At 39.5% G+C, this 23,209-nt stretch overlaps 1 protein-coding gene across 2 annotated transcripts in view; it reads left to right on the top strand.

Annotated features, from left to right (window-relative positions):
- The first annotated feature begins 893 nt into the window (after positions 1-893).
- CLDN18 (claudin 18) overlaps positions 894-23,209 on the top strand; it is a 30,596-nt gene continuing 8,280 nt past the window's right edge. The window contains exons 1-2 of one of the 2 annotated variants that reach the window (XM_077488693.1): positions 894-1,168; positions 17,117-17,281. In XM_077488693.1, the coding sequence (XP_077344819.1) occupies positions 949-1,168; positions 17,117-17,281 (385 nt within the window). In that variant the 5' untranslated portion in view covers positions 894-948. Of the gene's footprint in view, positions 1,169-15,246; positions 15,540-17,116; positions 17,282-23,209 lie in introns of those variants that run through there. The other variant, XM_077488692.1, reaches the window with a different exon arrangement.

Raw genomic sequence — 23,209 nt, forward strand, 5'->3', positions numbered from 1 at the left:
TGCTTACAAATTGACACAGTTTAGGTTTGACCTCATATTACAGGTATATGGTTTTGGTAAAAATTGTACAAGAAAATTGTATAATGTATTGCCAGGCTTACTGCGAATCTTTAAAGCAGAAAGCACCAGCAACACCTAAAACATTGACATGCACAATGGGAAAAAACAGCAGACAGTTATTTATGGCTCCTGGCCAGGGCCATTCCTAATAGAACTGATTTTGTCACATCTTCACATAGTGTTCTAATGAGATGGTATGAATCAAGGGTCTCATTTTGCTTCATAGCTTACAGCTACCTCCTACCATCATGATCTGCAGCTACCTTTTACATATCTTATCAAGCCAGAAAAAAATGGAAGTATGGGCATATCACAAAGGTAGAGATGAGGACCGATATGGAGGGAGTGACATTTACCCCCAACATCCATGATTCCTGTTCCAGAGCCAGTGGATGTAAAATTCCTTATTCACGAGTGAAAACGTTTATAAAACTACAGTTGTTAGTTTTCGAATTTCTTTTCTTACTTGCTCTTTTTCCCATCATTAAATCTTTATTGCTCACTATTCAATGAACAAGACTCTTTCTTTTAATAACTTACTTTCAACAACAGGCAAACAAAGATTCCTAATTCTTTAGACTTCAGAAAAGGCATTGTCACTTTCCTAAGCTGGCCGTTAGTCATGGTTATGTTAGGGGTGGAGAGAGACGGCTTTTTCCTTGGTAAACACAGAAGGTCTGATACGACAAAAGCTACCTGGTACTGAAAGTCACACTTATCTGCCAGCATCAGATTAGGTCTGGGGCGGTAACTCAACCCATGCCGCTGGCCTGTCCAATATATGACATATATAACACAGCATGTTTGAAAATAAAAAATCTCTAGTGGTCTAACACTAATTCCTTAACAATCCATTCTTGTAGGTGCTCAGGCAGATAGAGAGGCATCATGGCACTTGCTCTATGCCAGTGTTTGGGGTTTCTGCTTGCGGTTGGTGGAGTTGCTGGTATTATAGCAGCTACTGTCATGAACCAATGGAGCACCCAAGATCTTGAAAATAACCCAGTGACACAGACATTCAACTTCCAGGGCTTATGGCAAACCTGCGTAACAGACAGCTCTGGATACACTGAATGCCGCTCATATTTCACAATCTTGGGATTGCCTGGTGAGACATTTTTATTTAATTACTTCCTTTGCCTTATTGTAATTACTGATTAATACAACGTTTAAAAGGCTAGAAAGAGTTAACGGATCTTTTACTGCATCCATATGCGTTTATATTTATTCTATATGATTTCTCATTTTAGTTTATAGGAAAATAAAGGTAATTTTATTTTGTAAAGCGCTGCATAAACTGTGGGCACTATACCGTATAAATCCTCTATATAAAAATAATGAAAACATTAAGAAACACTGTACATGTTAACAGTACAGTGGCTCTTGTGGCAAAAACTATTTATATTTTTCTGCAATATTTTGGATCCATTGTGCTCTAGAACTATTTATCCAAAATAATTATCCTAAACTCTTTATGTTCTTTGATTTGAAATCTCCCTGTAACTGGAATAATTCATTTGAACACCAAAAAGTGTAGTTTAAAATCGTTATTTAAAAAACAAAAAGTAAAAAAAGGTACTTAAAACGAGGTTCACATTGAGAAATATGCCTCTGCAGTATTGTTTACATTATTTTATTTCTAAATCTACAAAGTTCAAATATACTTTATGCTAAAAGTTGACTAACACCAAAAAAAAAACAAAGCACTAAAGCATTTAGTTTAGAAAGAAAAAAACATGTAAATAATATCTTTATGTATTTTTTTTTTTTTAATTCAAGCAAACTGTGAAATATTTACAACATGTAACAAAAATCTTGTGTTACTGATATTCTATCAAGTTTGGATATTTTCTAAAAGTAGTGGTTTATTCACAATTATTTACACAACAGTATTATTATATATTCATTTAGTATAATTCAGTATTATGTAAAAAAAAAAATAAAAAAAAAAGTAAAAAAAAAGGTACTTAAAATGGGGTTTATATTGAGAAATATGCCTCTGCAGTATTGTTTACATTATTTTATTTCTAAATCTACAAAGTTCAAATATACTTTATGCTAAATGTTGAGTAATAATGAACAGAACAAAGCACTTAAGCATTTCATTTAGAAAGAAAAAACATGTAAATAATATGTTTATGTAAAAATATTTAAATTCAAGCAAACAAATGAAATATTTATAACATGTAACAAAAATGTTGTGTTTCTGATATTCTATCATGTTTGGATATTCTCTGAACGTAGTGTTTTATTCCCTATTATTTACACAACAGAATTATTATATATTCATTTTAGTATAATTCAGTATTATGTAGGAATTATAAATGCTAATATTTTTAAATGCAATGTTTATAAACACTTATTGATATATATATATATATATATATATATATATATATATATATATATATATATATGTATATTTATGTATTTATCAATATAGCACACTGTTGGCTGAACCAAAGTTTAACTGATCTTTCTATTTATAATAGTGTATAGCATCACATGCATACTGTACTCCTGCATATATACATTGTCTTCCATTTGCACAGCAAAACAGCTTGCTTTGATTTAGTGCTCCTGATGTGCATGTAATATTTCCCTGATGGATCCGTTCAGTGGTTATGAGTAAATGAAGCTATCTATGCGGTTGGTTCCATTTAGCCACATAATACAATGAACCCTCACTGATGTCTTGCAACATCGGTAGGTATTTATTCTAACTGAAGGCAGATCATACATGGCCATCAGTATAATGCTGAACAGTATTCTTAAATACTGCGTGGAAGGATTTAGGAATCGCCATTAACCGTACACAATAGAGGTGTTTCTCATTAGGGTAGAAACCCTACAGAGTGTTGCAGGCCAGACTCATTTACTTAACACCTAAATTATGTATGCATTATTTATGTCATTGGAAAAAAATTACAGTCATGCAAATGATTGTGCTGTATGAATATCATATTATGGTAATAACGTTACTATTGCTAACATCACCACTGTCAAGTACACCAGTGCGAGTACACATAATAATTAAATAATACAAGCATTGGGGATGTCAAATAAATTATCTGTAAATCAGTAATAACCATAATAAAATATAACTAAAAACATAAAAAAGACAAAAACCTGTATGTTTAAATTACATTAACAACAGATATAAAAATTGGGCAGGCAATTGTTAGTTCTTCAGTTAAAACTGATAAGTGCATTTTCATATACTTTATGCTAAAAAATGAAATACCTACAGTACAGTCTTATGGGGTCTCATGTGACAATGATCAATGTTTAAAATCTCAAGCTCTGGGGTGGCCTAGCAGTTGAACACCAACCTTGTTTCAGAGCCAGAGTCGTAACTATAGGGGGTGCAGCAGTCGCGACCGCTACTGGGCCCTGTGATGCAGGGGGCCCATGCAGCCCCCTCTACATATGGACGGCAGCAGCATAGGCAGCTAGAGGTACCAGTGCACCATGCACAAGGGTGGGTGGAGATGGAGGGTGATTGGCAGAGCTCCATGCTCGACTTTCACACTGGCTGCTCTTTAGTTGTGCATGCCCCACATGACCTGTGTCCTCGGCCGGCTCCTCAGAGTACCCCTCTCCTGCTCCATGTATTGCAGCTCAGTCCGATGTCTGTTCTCCCCAGCCAGAGTCCCGTCCCCCCTGAGACCAGCCCACACTGCACTGCATACTTCTCCCGGGTAAACAAACTTTAAGCACACAGATGCAGTGCAGCCCTATGAGAGCCCCCCGGAGGACACTGCAAGCTTGTCTGCCAGCCCCCCTCCTCCCCCGTCATACATAGATTATGAAAGGTCTTTCTGGGAGATATGCTGACCGCCCATCCAGCACACTGGATGGAGCCTAGGCCAACATGGATGAGTGCGCGGCCTATAGCTTGGTCATGGTGAGTGAGAGGACCCCATCCCCCACACACCATTACATACCCCCTCCATCTCCCCCTGGGGACAGGGACCCGTTCTCACGTGGGGACAGGGACCCCCACCTCCCCTGGGGACAGGGACCCCTTCTCACTTGGGGGCAGTAACTTCATCTGCCCGGGAGAAAAGGACCTCATCTCTTCTGGGGACAGGGACAGTCCCCCAATGGGGCACCTAAAAATAAAAAAAATAATAATAAAAAAAAACTACTGATACCAGTGGTGGAACTACAGTGCTCACAAAGGTCATACCTGTGACCACGCCCTGGAGTTCTACCGCTGGACTCGGATGGAAGGGCCCTGGCTGGGGTTCAGGGGGGCCACTTCATGGTTTCTTGCAATGGGGCCCCGAAGGTTCTGGTTACGCCACTGTTCAGAGCCTAAGCATGCTCAGTTCCAACTCCATGCAGCTCAAGAAACCAAAGATCCATCTCCTAAGGTCATCCAGTTCTCTTGCTTTGGTCTCAACAGCCCATAATTCTTTTTGTTTTCTTTTGGTGTTCATATGCTCCAGCAATTTTCAATAGATATTGTTTATGAAATGTCTTTCTTAGTAATGTCTTTCTCATCCTTCTGCCAGGTGCCCCCTTACGGAAGTCAAAAAGGCCTCATTTGTTTTATTACATCTAAAAATGGGGGGCACTGGTTTTGACCCATATGACTCCTTTCATCATTTTAGGGCATGGACCTCTTCCAGGGATATCCTAAGCACTTGAAATACTGTATTGGGGCATAGTGTGAAAAAGTGCGGTACATTTTACCTGATACAAGCTGATGTAATTGAAAACTCTCTAAGGTCTCTTTCACTGTAATGCCCCACCCTGAATCTGTGGTAGATCACTTTTCTAGAGGCAGTTTGCAGCCATTTTGCTGGCCCTTAGGAGGTGATATTGCTGCCTCCTTAATGCCTATATAATATTTTTTTTTTTACCCAGTGATTTTTAGACATGTGCAGAGTGAAATATTTTGTTTCGCAATTTCGTTTTCGTCCGAAAACTAAAATTTATTTAGTTACTCCCGAAATTCGTTTTTATTTATTTTGTTTTTTGTTCAAAAATTGCAATCGTCAGAAAATCCACATGAATTACAGTCGAGTCTGTCTTTGAAGGCTTATGGTGTCTGTCGAATGTATAAAGAAGATTCGACGGAGCTACTAAACTCTATATAGCATACTTCGTGTGAACTTTAGAACCCTATTAAAGTCTATGGGACTCCAACGTTCAAAATCTAAAGTGCTAATTTTAAAGGCTAATATGCAAGTTACTGTTCTAAAAAGTGTTTGGGGACCCAGGTCCTGCCCCAGGGGACATGTATCAATGCAAAAAAAAGTTTTAAAAACTGTTGTTTTTTCGGGAGCAGTGATTTTAATAATGGTTAAAGTGAAAAAATAAAAGTGTAATATTGTATAGTATGCCTGTGAAGGGGCGCATGTTTCCCGTGCTTAGAACTGTCCCTGCACAAAGTGTCATTTCTGCAGGAAAAAGTAATTTAACCACTTCAATACCGGCACTTATACACCTTCCTGCCCAGATGAATTTTGAGCTTTCAGCTCTGTCGCATTTTGAATGACAATTGCGCGGTCATGCTACACCATACCCAAGCTTAATTTTTATCCTTTTGTTCCCACAAATAGAGCTTTCTTTTGGTGGTATTTGATCACCTCTGGGATTTTTTTTTTCTGCTAAACAAATAAAAAAAGGCCGAAAATTTTGAAAAAAACATTTTTTTTTGTTTCAGTTACAAAACTTTGTAAATAAGTAAATTTTCTTCTTCACCGATGGGCACTGATGGGGCTGCAGTGACTGGCACTGATGGGCACCAATGATGTGGAATTAATGAAGTGGCACTGATGGGCGGCACTGATAGATGGCACTGATATGCGACACAGATAGACACTGATAGGTGGCACAAATAGTGACAAATAGTCACTGATAGGTGGCAAGGATTGTCATGGATAGGTGGCATGGATTGGCCTGGATGGGTGGCATGGATGGGCATGGATAGGCGGCACGGATGGGCATGGATGGGCACTGATAGGCAGCATGGATGGGCACTGATAGGCGGCATGGATGGGCACTGATAGGCAGCATAGATGGGCACTGACAGGTGGCACGGATGGGCACTGATAGGTGGCACGGATGGGCATTGTAGTGTACAGTATTGTATAGGGATGGATGCCAATCAGTGCCAAACAATAATGCATGGCAATCAGTGATGCCCATTGTGGGCACTGATTGGCATCCATTATGGGCATTGATTGGCATCCATTGTTGGCACTGACTGGCATCCCTGGTGGTCTAGGGGGGCATACCTGGTGCTGGGCATCCCTGGTGGTCTGGTGGTGTCCCTGGTGGTCCAGTGAGGGCCTCCTCGGGGGGGGGCTGTGGTGATAATCGATCAGCACAGACCACCCTGTCAGAGGAGCAGCCAATCGGCTCTCCTCTACTCGCGTCTGACAGATGCGAGTGATGAAAAGCCGATCACAGGCTCTTCCTATTTACACTGTGATCAGCCATGATTGGACAAGGCTGATCACATGATAAAGAGTCTCCGTCAGAGACTCTTTACCAAGATCGTAGTTGCGGGGTGTCAGACTGACACACCGCAACAAAGATCACCGCGATGCGCGCCCCCGGGGGTGCGCAGCGGCTTAATATCCTAATCACGTCATATGACGTCTGGTCAGAATATTAAAACCAATTTGCCACCGTCATTTTGCTATATGGCGGGTGGCAAGTGGTTAAAATCACTTGCAGCTATAATGAATTGTCGGCTCCCATAATAACACTCATTGAAAGTCATTGATAAAAAAAAGCATGGGGTTCCCCCAAATTCAATTACCAGGCCCTTCAGGTCTGGTATGGATATTAAGGGGAACCCTGCATCAAATTGAAAAAAAAATTGATGTGGGGGTACCCCTAAAAATCCATACCAGACCCTTTATCTGAGCACGCAACCTGGCAGCCCACAGGAAAAGAGGGGGGACGAGAGAGTGCCCTCCCTGAACCCTACCAGGCCACATGCCACCCAGACTGGGAGGTCCCCCCAAAGCACCATGTCCCCATGTTGATAGGGACAAGGGCCTCATCCCCACAACCCTGGCCGTTGGTTGTGTGGGTCTGCGGGCAGGGGGCTTATCAGAATCTGGAAGCCCCCTTTAACAAGGGGACCCCCAGATCCGGGCCCCCCCTGTTTGAAATGGTAAGGGGGTAAAAAAGCACCCCTACCATTTTACAAAGAAAGTGTAAAAAATAAGTGTAAAAAATAAGACAAACACACTTTTGAAAAAGTCATTTATTAAAAATAAATAAAAGAAGATTCCAGCGGTGGTAATCCACTCTTGCTATCCAGCAACGGATGATCATCTCTCCGGGGTCCAGCGATGGCTGATCTGATCCAGTGCAGCAAATCCATCCATCTTCTGTCTTCTCCACGGAGAAGACACTGCGGGATCCCGGCGGCCTGACGTTTCTTATATGCGGAGTGCGTGGCCACCCGTCACCTGACCCCGCCCCCTCTGACGCAAATGGGGAAGCCGGGCTTCCCCAATGACGTATGGGTGACCCCGCCCCCTCTGATGTAACGCAGGTTTCCTTTTGTTTGCATTGATACATGTCCCCTGGGGCAAGACTCAGGTCCCCAGGCACTTTTTAGGACAGTAACTTGCATATTAGCCTTTAAAATTAGCACTTTAGAATCTTTTCTCTCTGTCAAATCTTTTCTCTCTATGTCGAATATTTTCTCTCTGTCTAATATTTTCTCTATATAATCTTGGACTAATAGAGGTAAGGTTAGGCACATTCGACCACAGGTTCTATAGACAGATTGTTATTGTCAGAGTCATGTCGAATCTCCTATTCTATATCGAACTGTTGTAACAACGAAAACAAAAATAAAGCATTTATTTATGTCGGATCTTTCATTTTTCGGATTCTGCACTTTAGTTATCGTTTGTCAAAATGAAAATTAAAATACCTGAAATTCGGACGAAAACAAATGCACATGTCTAGTGATTTTACACTGAATTACCAGGCCACAATGGCAGGTGAAATGTTTAGCACACAGTTGTAGCGCATTCAGATTGAGTTCAATGGGCAAGTTTGGCAAGCTGTTACAGTTAAGAAACCTGACGTGCTGGGTTTGCCTTACCCTTAGAGCCATGTAAAACAAATGGAAATTATTGCCAGTGACATGCTCATAAAGTAATGCAGCCCCTCAGCAGCATTAACTCAAAGTTTTTTTGCTTTTCAGAGGCCCCATTGTAGAAGTTTTATTTTATTTTTTTGCTTTTTTTTATACATTCAAGGTTTATTGAAGTTCAACAATGTTACAGAGTGCGTACTATCATGTATAGAAATGACATAAATAGTAAAATGGCATAATAACTAGATATTGTGTTTGGCAGTAATGGTATCGCGTATAAGTGTCTCGAGTTTAAAAGTGAGATTGTACCACAGCAATAGCAACACAATGGTATGTAAGCTCGTATAACACCTATTATCAAGGTGAGCCCTTAGTAAAGTCAATTATAATCTATATAGTTATCCTGCAGAAGCACTCTTTTCATTACTCTTGAAATGTTCCATACAAAATGCTAAAAGAAAATGACTAAACAGTGGTGAGAGAATATAGAGATAAAGGCTAGAACAATGAGATGGGGGTTTGGATCGGTTTCAAAAGGTGGATGTGAAGTTAAACACATGTGAGTTTCTGTTGTGTCCCCCCCCCCAGTGATGCTTGGTACTCTTGCCATGATGGTGGAGGGCCCTAGGGCTGGCTGGGTGCGAGTAGGTGTACTTTAGCTTATCTGCTCAACAATTGTGAGGTTATTAGTATAATATACCTGCCTGCTTTCAGTTCTTTGTAACCATCAGAGTAGCATAATTCAACCCAAGGTGACCAAGTTTTGTGGTATCTGTCCACCCTATCGATGGCTTGTGCTAGTGTCTCTTCCATTTCACATATCTCAGCTACCCGAGCCAGCCACTCCGACAAAGAAGGCACTCGTGTAGTTCTCCAGAGAGTTGGTATCAATGCCTTAGCTGCATTCAGCAGGTGTTTGGTCAAATCATTTTTGTAGCATTTGAGTGGGAAGCTTGAGATACGTAGAAGACAACAGGCAGCATCAAGCACCATCTTTGTCTCTGTGATGTGTTTGATCTGTTCCCTGACTTGAGGCAAAAACAAAGCCAAGGGAGGGCAGCGTCACTGAATGTGGACAAGGGTGTCATTACTACATCTCCAGCAGTTGGAGTTTGAGAATTCCATATGTGAAATTTTGCCGGTGTGGCATACCAGTTAGTCAGTAATTTGTACGACATTTCTCGTGTCTTGGTGCTAATTGTCCGTTATGGTCATTCTAAGTGCTTTAGACCAATGATTTCTGAATCTGTATGTAAACCTCTGCATTAAGGTTTGTGTACTGTAGCCATGTGTATGCCGTAGAAGTCACCTTCCATACATGTTTGCCCTCGGCACAGATCTGTTCTAGTTCTGTCAACTGTCTGGTGAAATTGCCTTGTTTAACTGTTCTGTTTGTATAGCTACGCAGTTGGAAGTATGTCCATAATGGTAGATTAGGGAGTCCACTGTCCCTTTTCAGTGCCACATAATCCTTGAGCCTTTCTCTGTGGAAACATTCTGCTAGTAAGGGCTTGTTAGCTGTCTGGTGGTGGAGTAGGTTGTTCCTGATCCCAGGGGGGAGTCTGGGTTGTCATATGTTGGCGTTAGGGGGCTAAATAAGAAGGTTACCTCGGGATGTTTTGCAGCTTCTCTGCAGGCCATCAACGTGGTCCTCATCAGTGGGTGTAGTTGTAATAACTGTTTTTATCAGAGTCCTGGGTTTTATGGTGAAAAAAGTAGTGGGAAGGGGCTCAGACCAGTCTCTAAGGGCACCCAGTCTTTAGTGTCCCTGTCGGCAGTGTCCATCTACTATTCTTGTTATGTGTGAGGCCAGGTAATACTTCTTAAAATTGAGGAGTCCCACCCCCCCCCCCCCCAATTTCCTACGGTCTTTCCTTTTACACCGGTCTATTGACATTGGATTTTAAATAGTTTTTACTTATAAATAACTTTCTGCACATCACTCTTCCAGCTATGTGACTCACATAGGTTAGTTATCCCATGGGCTGTTCCGCCTTCTCAGCTGTTGCTCGCCTTTAAAGTTACCTTTGGCCTTGCGGTTGATTCTTTGGCTAATTTCTTCCTTACCTGATGTTAGCCATTTTATTGGATTGCTTACTCTAGGCATAGTTATGGTAATGCCCCGATCTCAATATTTTTTAAGAACTGAGTGAGACGAAATCTGATCTGAGAGGAATTCCAGGGCTTTCATTCCTTACCTTCTATTCATAATATTAGTTGGTTGAATGCCTCCATTTTTAATATTTTGGTCACTAACCCTGAAAAAACATACAGATGACAAAGCCAGAATCCCTGATCTGCATACCTGGTTCAGGTCTGAGCTTAACCTCCCTAGCGGTAATCCCGAGTCTGGCTCGGGATGGGATTTCAGCACCATAAGCGGTAACCCCAAGCCAGACTCGGGATCGCATCGCTGGATACAGGGAGGACAAGTTACTTACCTTGTCCCCTGGATCCAGCGATGTCCTCCGCACTGTGTGATCGAGCTGTCCTCTGCTCGATTTACACAGTGCCCGAATTTCGCTGAGCTCCGTTCCCTGCAACGTTACGGCGCACGGGAGCGGAGATCGGCGCCAAATTCAAAAAAGTAAAAACACACACAGTACTGTAATCTTACAGATTGCAGTACTGTATAAAAACATTACACACCCCCTTTGTCCCTAGTGGTCTGTACAGTGCCCTGCATGCACTTTTATATTATAAATACTGTTTTTTCTGCCTGGAATTTGGAGATTGTCGATAGCAACCAAAAAGTGTCCCTTTATGTCAAAAGTGATTTTAGACCAACTAGAAAACAGTTATAATAAATTATAATCACTTGCAGAATTGAGCGATAGCGACTTGTGGGGAAATTCGTCATCAAACACTAAATTTAATGACAGCGAGAATTCTGCAAATGAGCAAATTTCTGTGTTTTTTAGATTTGATTACATTATTGAATAATTTTTATTATTATTTATTATATTATAAACTTTATCATACCCGGGATGTCTGCTAGACTCTGGTTTGAACAGATTTAAGAGAGTTATTCCTAAGAATTACAGGACTACAATATAAAACGCCAAATTTCCATGCAAAATAATTGTACCGCTTTCAGCACCTAAAACAAGAACTAATCATACCGCCAGGGAGGTTAAGATAGTATTAAAGTAATTGGATAAAGTTGGCAGCCAGGCATCTAGCATTTTTAGTAGGAAAGGTCAGCAATGGCAGACCTAATATTCTGACAGTCTAGTAGAACTGAAGTCCTCGAATATTCACTTCCACTTCAGTGATGCAATGTCCATGAGGTCCCTTCATGTACTGACATCTTTGCTCAGTCTTCTTCTGGGTTCAGGATCTTGATTGACCAGCCAGGGATGACTTATCTCTGGCGCATACACAGGGGAGTTAAGTTATCCCTGTAAAATTTTTTTTTACTTGTAAGTACCGTAATTAAAAAAACAAAGGAGTGTAACTGCTAAAAGAAATTCATACCAACTAATTAATTGTAATCTTAATTAATTAAGAACTTTCAGAATATTGAAAGATAATTAATCATTGGTTGCTGTTTATTTTTGCATTTTAATATTGCTTTTTGGTCTATAAATCAGAACCAAAAACAGATTAGACACAGGAGGCATCAACTCAAATACATGAAACTAAGTGAGTGCAAAAAACAGGAAGAAAGATCATATTCAATCTATTGTGGCATGTATAGGTGTGTTCCAATGTGCAATGTTTCATAAAACAGAGAACACTCCTACAATTTTGTGTTTTTTCTTGTTCATAAGATAACATTATCTCTTTGTTTCTCTGTCTTACTTAGAAACAGTGTTTTTGATACAGTATACTGTAACCCTGTAAGTTTCTTTATGAAGTGCCAGCTATTCCCTGAAAATGTTTTCCTAGTCTTACAACTTCTATTGTTAACATGTAGAAAGAGTTTATTGTTTTTTAACTGCTTCCCAACCAGCCGCCACAGTTATACTGCAGTAGGTTGGCTCCCCTGCACAAGCCGTCATAGCTATACATCGGCTTGTGGGGTCGGGATAGCAGGCGGAGCTTGCATGCCTGCTGCACAGCGGGGGTAGCACTGCTCATGGCTGACAATCGCGATGACCGCCACGCACAATCGATCGTGAGCAGGAAACATAGAACAGGGACTAGTGTGGGCTTACTGAAACATGACAGAGATCACTGCTCCCAATCACTGGGAGCAGTAGATCCCTGTCATGTCACTAGGTAGAATGGGGAAATGCCTTGTTTACATAGGCAGTTCCCCGTTCTGCCTCTCCTTGCCACAATTGCAGGCCGCTGGCGGACATAGAGTCTGCAGACATTGAGTCCGCGCGTCCTCTATCCTGCTTTTGCGCAGGAGAGCCGACCTGCCACAGTATATCTGCGTGAGCAGGTCGGAAAGTGATTAAGATGAAAAATCTTGAGGTTTTACAATGACCTTAACTTCTATAGTTGGGAAAATACTGGAAAGTTTAATAAAAGACCACATAGTTGAGTTCTTACTAGAAAAAAGTATTTTAAACAATAGACAGCATGGATTCATGAAAGACAGAAATTGTCAAATTTGATTTCTTTTTATGAGGAGGTAAGTAAAACCTTAAACAGAAAAACAAAGAAAAGGCGCCTCTAAGGCCGCGTACACACGGGCGGACTGTTCGCCCAACTTTGTTCGTCAAACAATCTGACAAACAGTCCTCTCAAAATTTGCATGAACGGACTTGACCACACACGATGAACGAACAGTCCGCTGAAAGCGTGCGCGATGACGTGAACGGCGCGTACGACGGGACGAGAAATTCGACGTCCAATACACTGCAATGCAACCTTCGCCGTGTAAATCCTTTCTGAGCATGCGCAAAACTTAGTTTGTCGAACAAGCCTACACACGAGCGGACTGTCCGCTGAAACCAAGTTTCAGCGGACTGTCTTACGGAAATTCCGAAAAACTTTGTTCGTCAGACTGTCCGCTGAAACTGTCCGCTGAAGCCCACACACGAGCGGACTGTCCGCTGAAACACTGTTCAGCGAACAGTCCGCCCGTGTGTACGCGGCCTCAGTGTAGAATTAAAAGCTGTTTAACTTCCCCAAAAAGGGTTAAAAACACTTACAAGATATGTAGACTGGCAGAGCTTATCATTAATATCCATGTAGGTGGTCCGGCATGAATGCAGTGGTCACTGGCATATACAAGTTCTTTAGGCTGTGTGTGTCCAGTAGCAGGGAGGTCCAGGGAATGGCAACGGGAAAACCAGCAGGGAGCTCCAAGAGAACTGACAGGCCAGCCCGCAATCACAGTCTCAAAATACGGGGATCCCGGAAGTGACGTCAGCGGCAGGAGACAATAACCAGCAACCAGCGTGGACCACAAACAGGAAGCAAAACAGGAAGCAGTCATCAAAGAGGAATGCGTTTTGGAACATCTCATCGGTTCCTTTATCAACCTGGTCCACGCTGGTTGCTGGTTATTGTCTCCTACCGCTGACGTCACTTCACGAGTTGTTACCAGAACAGGACATTTGTTATGGTGACAATTGTCTAAGGGGGGATTTATCTCATGGTGAATTTCCCCTTACATCCAGGTGTGTCTGAGAAGGTAGGGCAGTTTCTTGAATGGGAGCAAGATAAGAAAAATAGTAGACAGGGGTTTTAACTATTCCCTATTCCATCAATTGGAAAAAATATTTAGATATATTTGTCATGGAATAAACCAGTCAGGGTAAATACAAAAGGTGTTATTGCAGACCACCATCTGAAAACGGTAGCTGGCAGCCTGTCATACTTTTAGTGGCATGGAATAAATACACGTAACATCAGAAATTCTGATTTATCTAATTCTGAGTACACACGACCAGACTTTTCGACAGCAAAGGTCCGACATAACGAATCCGTCGGACAATTCGATCATGTGTGGGCTCCATCGGACCTTTGCTGTCCAAAAATCTGAAGCACTTTAGAAATAGAGCATGCTTCAAAATTTTGTCCCCGGATCCAGTACCTATCGAGGAATCTGCTCGTGTGTATGCTAGTCCAAGGAACAAAAAACGACGCTAGGGAAGCTATTGGCTACTGGCTATGAATTTCCTTATTCTAGTCTGGTCGTACGTCATGTTCAAATCCGTCAGACTTTGGTGTGATTGTGTGTGGCCAAGTCCCTTAATTCAGAAAGTCAGTCGGAGCTCCGCCGAAAGTCCGTTCGGGAAGGCCGTCGGAGCTAGTCCTTCGAAAAGTCCGGTCGTGTGTACGCAGCATAATTGTTTCATGCCAGAGTATTAAAGCAAAAGGATCAGTAATGCAGCCAGGCAAATTTCAGAAAGGGGTTTAGCATTGGCAGTGTACATGTTTTTTTTTATTATTTGGGGAGCTTAAAATTGGATTAAAAATCTTAATCCAACGTTTATGGGCACCGTTAGTTAGTTTAGAATACAACGTACCATTTTAAGGTACTTTTAATGGTACATTGTAAATGTAGAAATCATGAGCAGAAAAAAAAAATCGGCTTCACCCCATCTGGCCAGGTACAATTGGGCAACACGCATGTGTCTATAAGCACTCCCCAACATTTCTAGGAAATGCCAATGCTTAGGCTCAGTTCACACAGTGGGCGGCACGACTTGCAGCGCCGCGACCTGCACACGATCAGTGGCGACTTGCAAAACGACTTCTGTATAGAAGTCAATGCAAGTCGCCTGAAGTCGCCCCAAAGTAGTACAGGAACCTTTTTTCTAAGTCGGAGCGACTTGAGTCTCTCCTATTAGAACGGTTCCATAGTACAGAACGGAGCGTGACTTGTCAGGTGGCGAAGTCGCCTGGACAAGTCGCCCCTGTGTGAACCGAGCCTAAGACTTATAAAAATAGGTAATTTTAACTATATACTGTATATGTTAGACAAAAGAGTTGATCACACACAGAAACTGATGATGAGAGAAACTAATGATGCCATAGGCTAGTGGCAGTGATATCACTTCCCTTCGCTTTTATGTGTCATGTGAAACTTGTCCACACTACCCACATTAAGGGCGAAACTGTGATATCTTATGAAAACATACTGAGTAAACAAAGCAGGGACAAAAAAAAAAAGGTGGTTATAATTGTCCTTCAGAATGGTACTCCAGTAGAACAGAAGCAACAGAAGTAGCAGTCGACACAGCCAGCTGGGACCTGCAACAAATTTCAACCATGTCGGTCACAATGTGCCAAACGATGGGCTTCATTGTCTCAGCCCTGGGTTTTGCTGGAATCATTGCAGCCACAGGACTGGATATGTGGAGCACACAAGACCTCTATGATAATCCAGTGACTGCTATATATCAGTACCAAGGCTTGTGGAGAAGTTGTGTCAGACAGAGCTCAGGATTAACAGAATGTCGACCCTACTTCACCATTCTTGGGCTACCAGGTTAATTTACTCTCTCTAATTGCATATTCTGCTACTGTATTTACATATTTTTGTGTATATGTGTGTATTTTCTTCTTTATCTAAGAATGATTTATTTTAGGAAAGATTTATATATATAATTAAGATTTTTTAGTTTTTTGTTTATAGTGGCAGAATTAGTAATAATCACAATAAATATTATTATAATTAAAATAGTTTTATTTTACTTATTGATGCAGTTTTAACATATTTAGCTCTTTGGGGTATATTTATAAAGTAGTGAATTTAACACTCGCATAACATTCATGTAGGTGAATCACTCACTGTAATTTGGTAAATGCCACATTCACTGATTTATAACGATACCCCTACTTAATCTTACATGGATCAGTGATTAAGAATTATTGTAATTTAATTAATCTAGATTATGAATAATTGTCACTAAATATTCATAGGTTTTTGTAGAGATAAATTACAGTCCATTTTAGAAATTTGCTTGCACACACTGGGGTTGATTTACTAAAAGTGCAAAATCTGGTGCAGCTCCTAACTTCAGTTTGTTTAATTAAGCTTTGATGAAAAACCTGGAAGCTTTCTATGCAGAGCTGCACCAGATTATTCACTCATCAGGTTTAGTAAATCAACCCTACTGTCTCTGCCTTATATTAATTGTTCAGGACTTAACTTTCAAATCACAAGTTTCTACTATCTACTATTAAGTGTGGTTGAAGGTTATTGGCATACTTGAGCGTTGGCTGTGGAATGGGGAAAGACTACTTCATATCTCTTCAAACTGTTATCAGGATACAATTCTCTGTGTAGAAAAGCAAAGACATTATACACAACATATGTTTTTCTCCATAGCTTTTGCTCTATGTTTTGTAAATGGGGCAATGGCTTTCAGTATGTGAGGGCTGATAAAACCTCCCCCCTAACTGTGAACCTGGCCTTTTGTTTTCCAAAGGCAGAACATATCTTATCAGCCTTGATTCAGGTGTACTGGCTCTTATCAGCAATTTCCTTTTAGTTATGCATGATTTCTTTGCCACCCACACCCTGTTGATGAATAATGGGTTTTGAATAAAGAAATAATGAGCTTCAGTTTGCATGCATATCTTTATTTTGAAATATTTAAATATTTTATGGTTTTACTAAGATGCTGCATGGTATTGGAGAATAAACATATTTTTCTTGTTGAAGAACTTCTGTTGGGTTCAATACTGACATTGAATTATAATATCACTCTTTGTATGTGGTTCTAATTGACTATGCTTATTAGTCAGGATCTGGTCTTGTTATGTACACAACATAAGTGGTCTCTTATTATAATTTTATTACTATGGAATTTTACTTAGAAGTAAATTAATTAAATTGGTTTTCCCCATATTTCCATAAATAAAACAAGCCATATCCTTAGGATAAAATAATAACATAAACTGCTACATTGAAAATGTAAACAAGATCCTACATTTATTAGAAAATATAAATTGAACCCATCATGATTTTAGAATTATCTAGAAGTGCATAAAAGAAAGTCATATTATGAGGGAAAATAAACACACTAATAATAATATGAATTCTTCATCTCTCTCCTGCAGCAATGTTCCAGGGAGTCAGAGCATTGATGATTGTAGGGATTGTTCTAGGAGCAATCGGTTTGCTTATAGCTATTTTTGCGCTAAAATGTATCAGAATTGGAAACATGGAAGACGCTGCCAAAGCCAACATTACTCTTACATCTGGAATATTGTTCATCGTATCAGGTGAGCTACTCCTTCTTTGGTTCTACATTAACACTTTTAGTCTGGGAGATCTACAAAAAGTCTGTTGCACAGTAAGTAATAGTTCCTACTCACTGTTGGATCCCAAGAACTACTCCATAGAAACCATGACTCTATAAAGTTGGGCTATATTTGCAGTATACACCAGCAGTCCTGGTTTGGCGGTTTGGGGTGTAAAGGAATAAACTGCATGGCTCCAATCCTGAAATGACGAATAATCTTATTGTTTTGGGATATGCAATGGCTAAGACATGCAATACCTTCTATTTTCTGTTTACTAGCTTATGCACTGATTCAGTTGGAGGGCATTTCTATTCCTTTAGTCCCCGCTCACTATACACTGTACAGTAAACATTATCAATGCACAGTGATATACTGTAAACTGTAATAAACTTGCTTTGACATCCTTTTATTGCACTAGATAATTAGATTTATTTCAAACTGAAATATTAATCTGGTGCTGAGAATTTTAAAAACAGAAATGATCAATTTAGCATCACATCCTGAAAATATATATAAGTATATTTAAAGTAAATAAATATGTTATTAAAGCATGCAGAAATCTCGGCAACATCAACTAAAACAAACTCTATTTTAAAGTTGAAATAATATATTTGATCAATCAAGTAAATATTGGACTGGAAATATCTGACACAGCTTTCAGAGCACATGAGAAAACATATTAATTGAAAGGGAAAAAAACAGAGGTAAGGGAAAAATACAGGGTACTTGTGGAAAAATGTTGGTGTAATAAATGAAGATTAGCAACACCACTTCTTTGGCTGGTCTGGTTAAAATGTATAATAGTTTTATCATGGTATTATATCCCTACTTAAAATGCATCATATGTATTTATAAGAACATACTGTAGGAAATTAAAAGAAGAATATCATTCATTCACCAATAATTTAGAGACAAGAATGTCTGAGGGACATTCTTGCTTCAGCCAATATATTAGACTTCTTTTATCAAAACCTAATGGAGTAATTGTCTCATACAGACAGTATTGCCTCACATCACCCAGTTAGATTTAACTATACATGTTCCAACTGTAATTTTCCAGTGCACATTTGGATTAAATTGATGAAACCATTGAGGCACCAGTTCATAGGTTCCCAGAACACTTGATAAATATAGGTGACAGGTTCTTTGCAAAGGGGGAACTATATTGGTGCCGGGTCAATTTTATTTAATTTAATTATATGTCTATATGTTTATTAACCCCCCTGGCGGTATTCCCGAGTCTGGCTCGGGGTGGAGATTTTATACCAAAAGCGGTAGCCCCGAGGCAGACTCGGGACCGCATCACTGAATGCAGGGAGAGCTTACTTACCTTCTCCCCTGGATCCAGCGATGTCCCCCCGCTGTACGAACGACCCGTGCTCCGCTCGATCTATCACGGAGCCGATCTCCGTTCCCTGCGAGCGTTGCAACGCACGGGGATGGAGAACGGCGCCAAATTCAAAAAGTGAAACACACACATTACATACAGTATAATGTAATCTTACAGATTACATTGCTCTATGTAATTATTTCACATCCCCTTTGTCCCTAGTGTTCTGTCCAGTGTCCTGCATGTAGTTTTATATTATAAAAACTGTTCTTTCTGCCTGGAAACTGGAGATTGTCCATAGCAACCAAAACTGTCCCTTTACATCAAAAGTGGTTTTAGACCAGCTGGGAAACAGCGATAATAAATTAGAATCACTCGCAGAATTGAGCGATAGCGATTTGTGGGGAGATCCGTCATCAAATACTGAAAAGTAATGACAGTGACAATTCTGCAACTGAGCACATTTCAGTGTTTTTTATTTGATTACATTACTGAATAATTGTTATTATTGTTATATTATTATTTAGTATAATTATTTATAATTATTTATTATATTATAATTTATGATTTCATTTTTCAAACTTTATCATACCCGGGATGTCTGCTAGACTCTGGTTTCCTAAGAATTACAGGACTACAATATAAAACGCCAAATTTTCATGCAAATTAATTGTACCGCTTTCAGCATCTAAAATCTGAAATAATCATACCACCAGGGAGGTTAAACAGATTTTCTTTCTTTTTTTATTTATATATATTTTTATGTTTTAAAAGTAAACGTTTAACCGCTTGCCAACCAGCCACTGCAGTTGTACTGCGGCAATATGGCTCAGCTGCATGAATCGCCGTCATGTTACTTTGGTAACATATTTGGCCACTAGGGGGTGCGTGCGTGCCGCCAGAGGCATGTGCACGCCCCCTGCTCGCCCATGGAGACTGTGTGAGTGCCAAGCGGTCGCGCTCACCACTGGGCTCCTGCGATCGCTCGGGACACATGAAAAACCAGGATCTGTGTGTGTAAACACACAGTTTCCGGTTCTCTGAGGGGAGAACAGACAAATCGTCTGTTCATACAGAGTATGAACATCCGATCTGTCATCTCCTCTGCACAGTCCCCTACCTCCTTCAATTAGAATACGCAATAGGGAACACATTAACCCCTTGATTGCCCCCTAGTGGTTAAGCCATTCACTGCCAGTGACATTTTTACAGTAATCAATGCATTTTCATAGCACTGATCGCTGTATTAATGCCAATGGTCCAAAAAAAGTGTGAAAATTGTCCCCTATAATTTTGCAGTCCCAATAAAAATCGCAGATCATCGCCATTACTAGTAAAAAAAATGTAATAATAAAAATGCCATAAAAATATCCCCTATTTTAAAGATGCTATATCTTTTGCGCAAACCAATCAATATATGCTTATTGTGATTTTTTTTAATGAAAAATATGTAGAAGAATACATATCAGCCTAAACTGAGGAAAAAAAAATGTTTTATATATTTTTGGGGGATATTTATTATAGCAAAAAGTAAAAACGATTGCTTTTTTTTAAAATTGACACTCTTCTTTTGTTTATAGCACAAAAAATAAAAACCGTAGAGGTGATCAAATACCACCAAAAGAAAGCTCTATTTGTGGGGGGGACGTCAATTTTGTTTGGGTACAATGTCGCACGACCACGCAATTGTCAGTTAAAGTGACGCAGTGCCAAAATGCAAAAAGTGCTTTGGTCAGGAAGGGGGTAAAATCTTCCGGGGCTGAAGCTGAAGCGGTAAATGCAAGGTGCAGCCATGAAACTATGGACACAGAGCTCTGTGGGAATTCTAAACAAACATGGCACAGCAAAAGCTGGTTACTTTTAAACTCTCTCTCTCTAATTATAACCTTGTAAGCCCTCCTCTAAGGAGGTGAGCTATTCTCCTGACTTATTCAGTGGTGTATGTAAATATAAGCTTGACCTAGTATCTTTCAGAAAAGTAGCTTAGGATTGCCTGGAAAACACAGGAAGAAAGGTGTAAATGTCCATCTGCTTGCTGAAAATGGAAATACAAAATATCAACATGAAATTATTTTTATACAAATAAATATATTAATGTCAGTAATGATAAGTAAAGAAAGAAAATATACAAACGACAAAATATTTTATTTAGTACAGAGAATACATGTACATAGCATAAAGAATGCTATGGCAGATATTATTCTCGTATATGACTGCCCATATGAAAATATGTGATAATAATATATGAGCCTTAATATTGTTCATATGATAATATGTGATAATAATCTATGAGCTTTTATATTGTTCATATGATAATATATAATAATAATCATATATGAGCCTTACTATTTTCCATATGATAATATGTGACAAAATATTATCATAAATATAGTCCAGATGATAACAATAAATACAATACCTAATGCTATATGCTATATAATGCTATATGTTTCTATGTAATTGAAACATTGGGATCAGATTGTATTGATGATTAGGTAATACATTACTTGGCAGTATGCCTTAAAGCGATTCTCATTTGTTTAATTAAAATAACAAACATGTCATTCTTCCCTGCTCTGGGCAATGGTTTTGCACAAAACAGCCCCAACCCTCCTCTTCTTGGGTCCCCTGCCAGCGCTCGTGGCTTTTTCCCCCACAGAGTGGCAAGTGGCTTGCTATGGGGAAACTTGTGCATGCTTGCTCCTAAGCCAGCTCTGTGTGTCCATAAGACACACAGAGGGAGGCTTGACCTCGCCCCTTGCTCCTTCCTCACTGGATTTGATTGACAATGGCTTCTGCTGTGTCTGAACCAATGAGGTGCCAGTGCCAGAGAGAAGGGAGAGTCTCTGCTCCCATACACATCGCTGGATTGAGAGGCAAGTAATTAAAGGGTGCTGGGGGGAGGGGGGGCGGCTTGAGGAAAGTTTTTTATCTTAATGCAGAGAATGCATTAAGGTTAAAAACCTTCCTTTAGAACCATTTTAAAGGTATGCTGATATAACTAACATTGTTCACTTTATTTGAGGAGCAAATAATGTTTACATGTTAGCAGCTGTTAAAACCTAACAATAAAATGCCTACAACATATACTAACCATTATATATTCCATATAATGTCAAGGGCATTTAACTCCAGTTAGATTTTTTCAATAATCATATTTTTATGATAACTGGATGATTAACATTCCTGTGTCATTAATAGCATAAAGAAACATTCAATTTTTTTAAACATCTCCACTGAGGATGAAACGGCAGGACCTCCATACATTCTTTGTCAACTAAATGGACTGGGACATGCTGATAATATCATGGATCCACTTAAGAATGTTTATCAAACCATTTTTTAAAACTAACGTAGGCTAACTCATTGATCAATATTTGTGTTTTCGTGCAGCTAAATGTCAAACGTAAATATGGCTCTATTAAGTCACAAGTAATCAGCCTGTTAAAGCAAAATAAAAACTATAATGATCTTTTTTTTCTTTTCTTTTTTTGTAGATTGCATATTTTTTACTGACTTTTTAATCTTTTTTTTTTTTAATATTTGTATAAAATCTTTGTTTAGCAGATAAACATTTAGTACATGGGATTCATGGAGTATTTTGGGCAAAGCAGAGGCTGTTTTCTTTCAGGTTTTCTTTTAATAAAATAGTAAAATGCAATCAGCGCAAAAATTAAAAACCCCCTTTAAAAATGCAAGCTGAACACTAAAGTTTTATCACCAAAAAAAACAGACATGTATATAATAAAGTAGTGCAGCGCCAAAAAATTATCACAAAATAATAGCGAATAAATAACAATAAGTCCAATAGAAGTCCTTAAATAAAGCCGTTTGACTACAAGTCTCAGAAGGTTCAGAAAAGAGATCCACCGAAGCAAAAATAAACAGCGGTAAGCAATTGGTGACAGACTCTACACCTCTAGTAGTATGTCTACGCTCACCTCAATGCATGGACTCCTGAGCTGACAGGCAGTCAATGCAGGCAGATCCCACACACATAGGTAGGCGGCTGGTAAATTTCAGTAGAAATGAATCCTCCAAAGATTTCACATCAGTAAGGATTTCCAAATATGTATAAGAGAGAAAGGAAGGATCTAAGTGCTCACTGTGCAGTATATTCAAGTAAAATTTTATTAAAGCCCAAAATCAGGCTACTCACGTTTAACAAGTAAATACAGGCTCTTTGTGTAACAGAGTACACGTATTAATGGCAGCGGGTGACGTCAAATGAGCGTGGCTCCTCCCCTGTATGCATTACGTTCAATTGAACTTCCTTTTAATGAAACTTTGGACAGAACCATATTAACATTCAGGGGAAAAAAGAGTATGATGCAGCTGGTGCTCTGACTCATTTAGTTGTGTGTGATTTTCAGCTTGAGGTCATTTTTTAACAGCTGTTTCTTTTTCGCCAAAGCAAATAAGAATAGCCAGAAAAACATAAAACATAGAGCTTAGAACACCACCTGTTGGAGGAAAATATGAAAACAAATTATTAATTTGCAATAATTCATATCGCCAAACAAAACCAAATTAGAATCTCCTAATATTGAAGAAATGGATTCTGGACAGCTGCACGC

This window comes from Lithobates pipiens, unplaced genomic scaffold (assembly GCF_037356315.1).
Source record: "Lithobates pipiens isolate NorthernLeopardFrog02 unplaced genomic scaffold, aLitPip1_a1.2 Scaffold_18, whole genome shotgun sequence".
Taxonomy (NCBI): domain Eukaryota; kingdom Metazoa; phylum Chordata; class Amphibia; order Anura; family Ranidae; genus Lithobates; species Lithobates pipiens.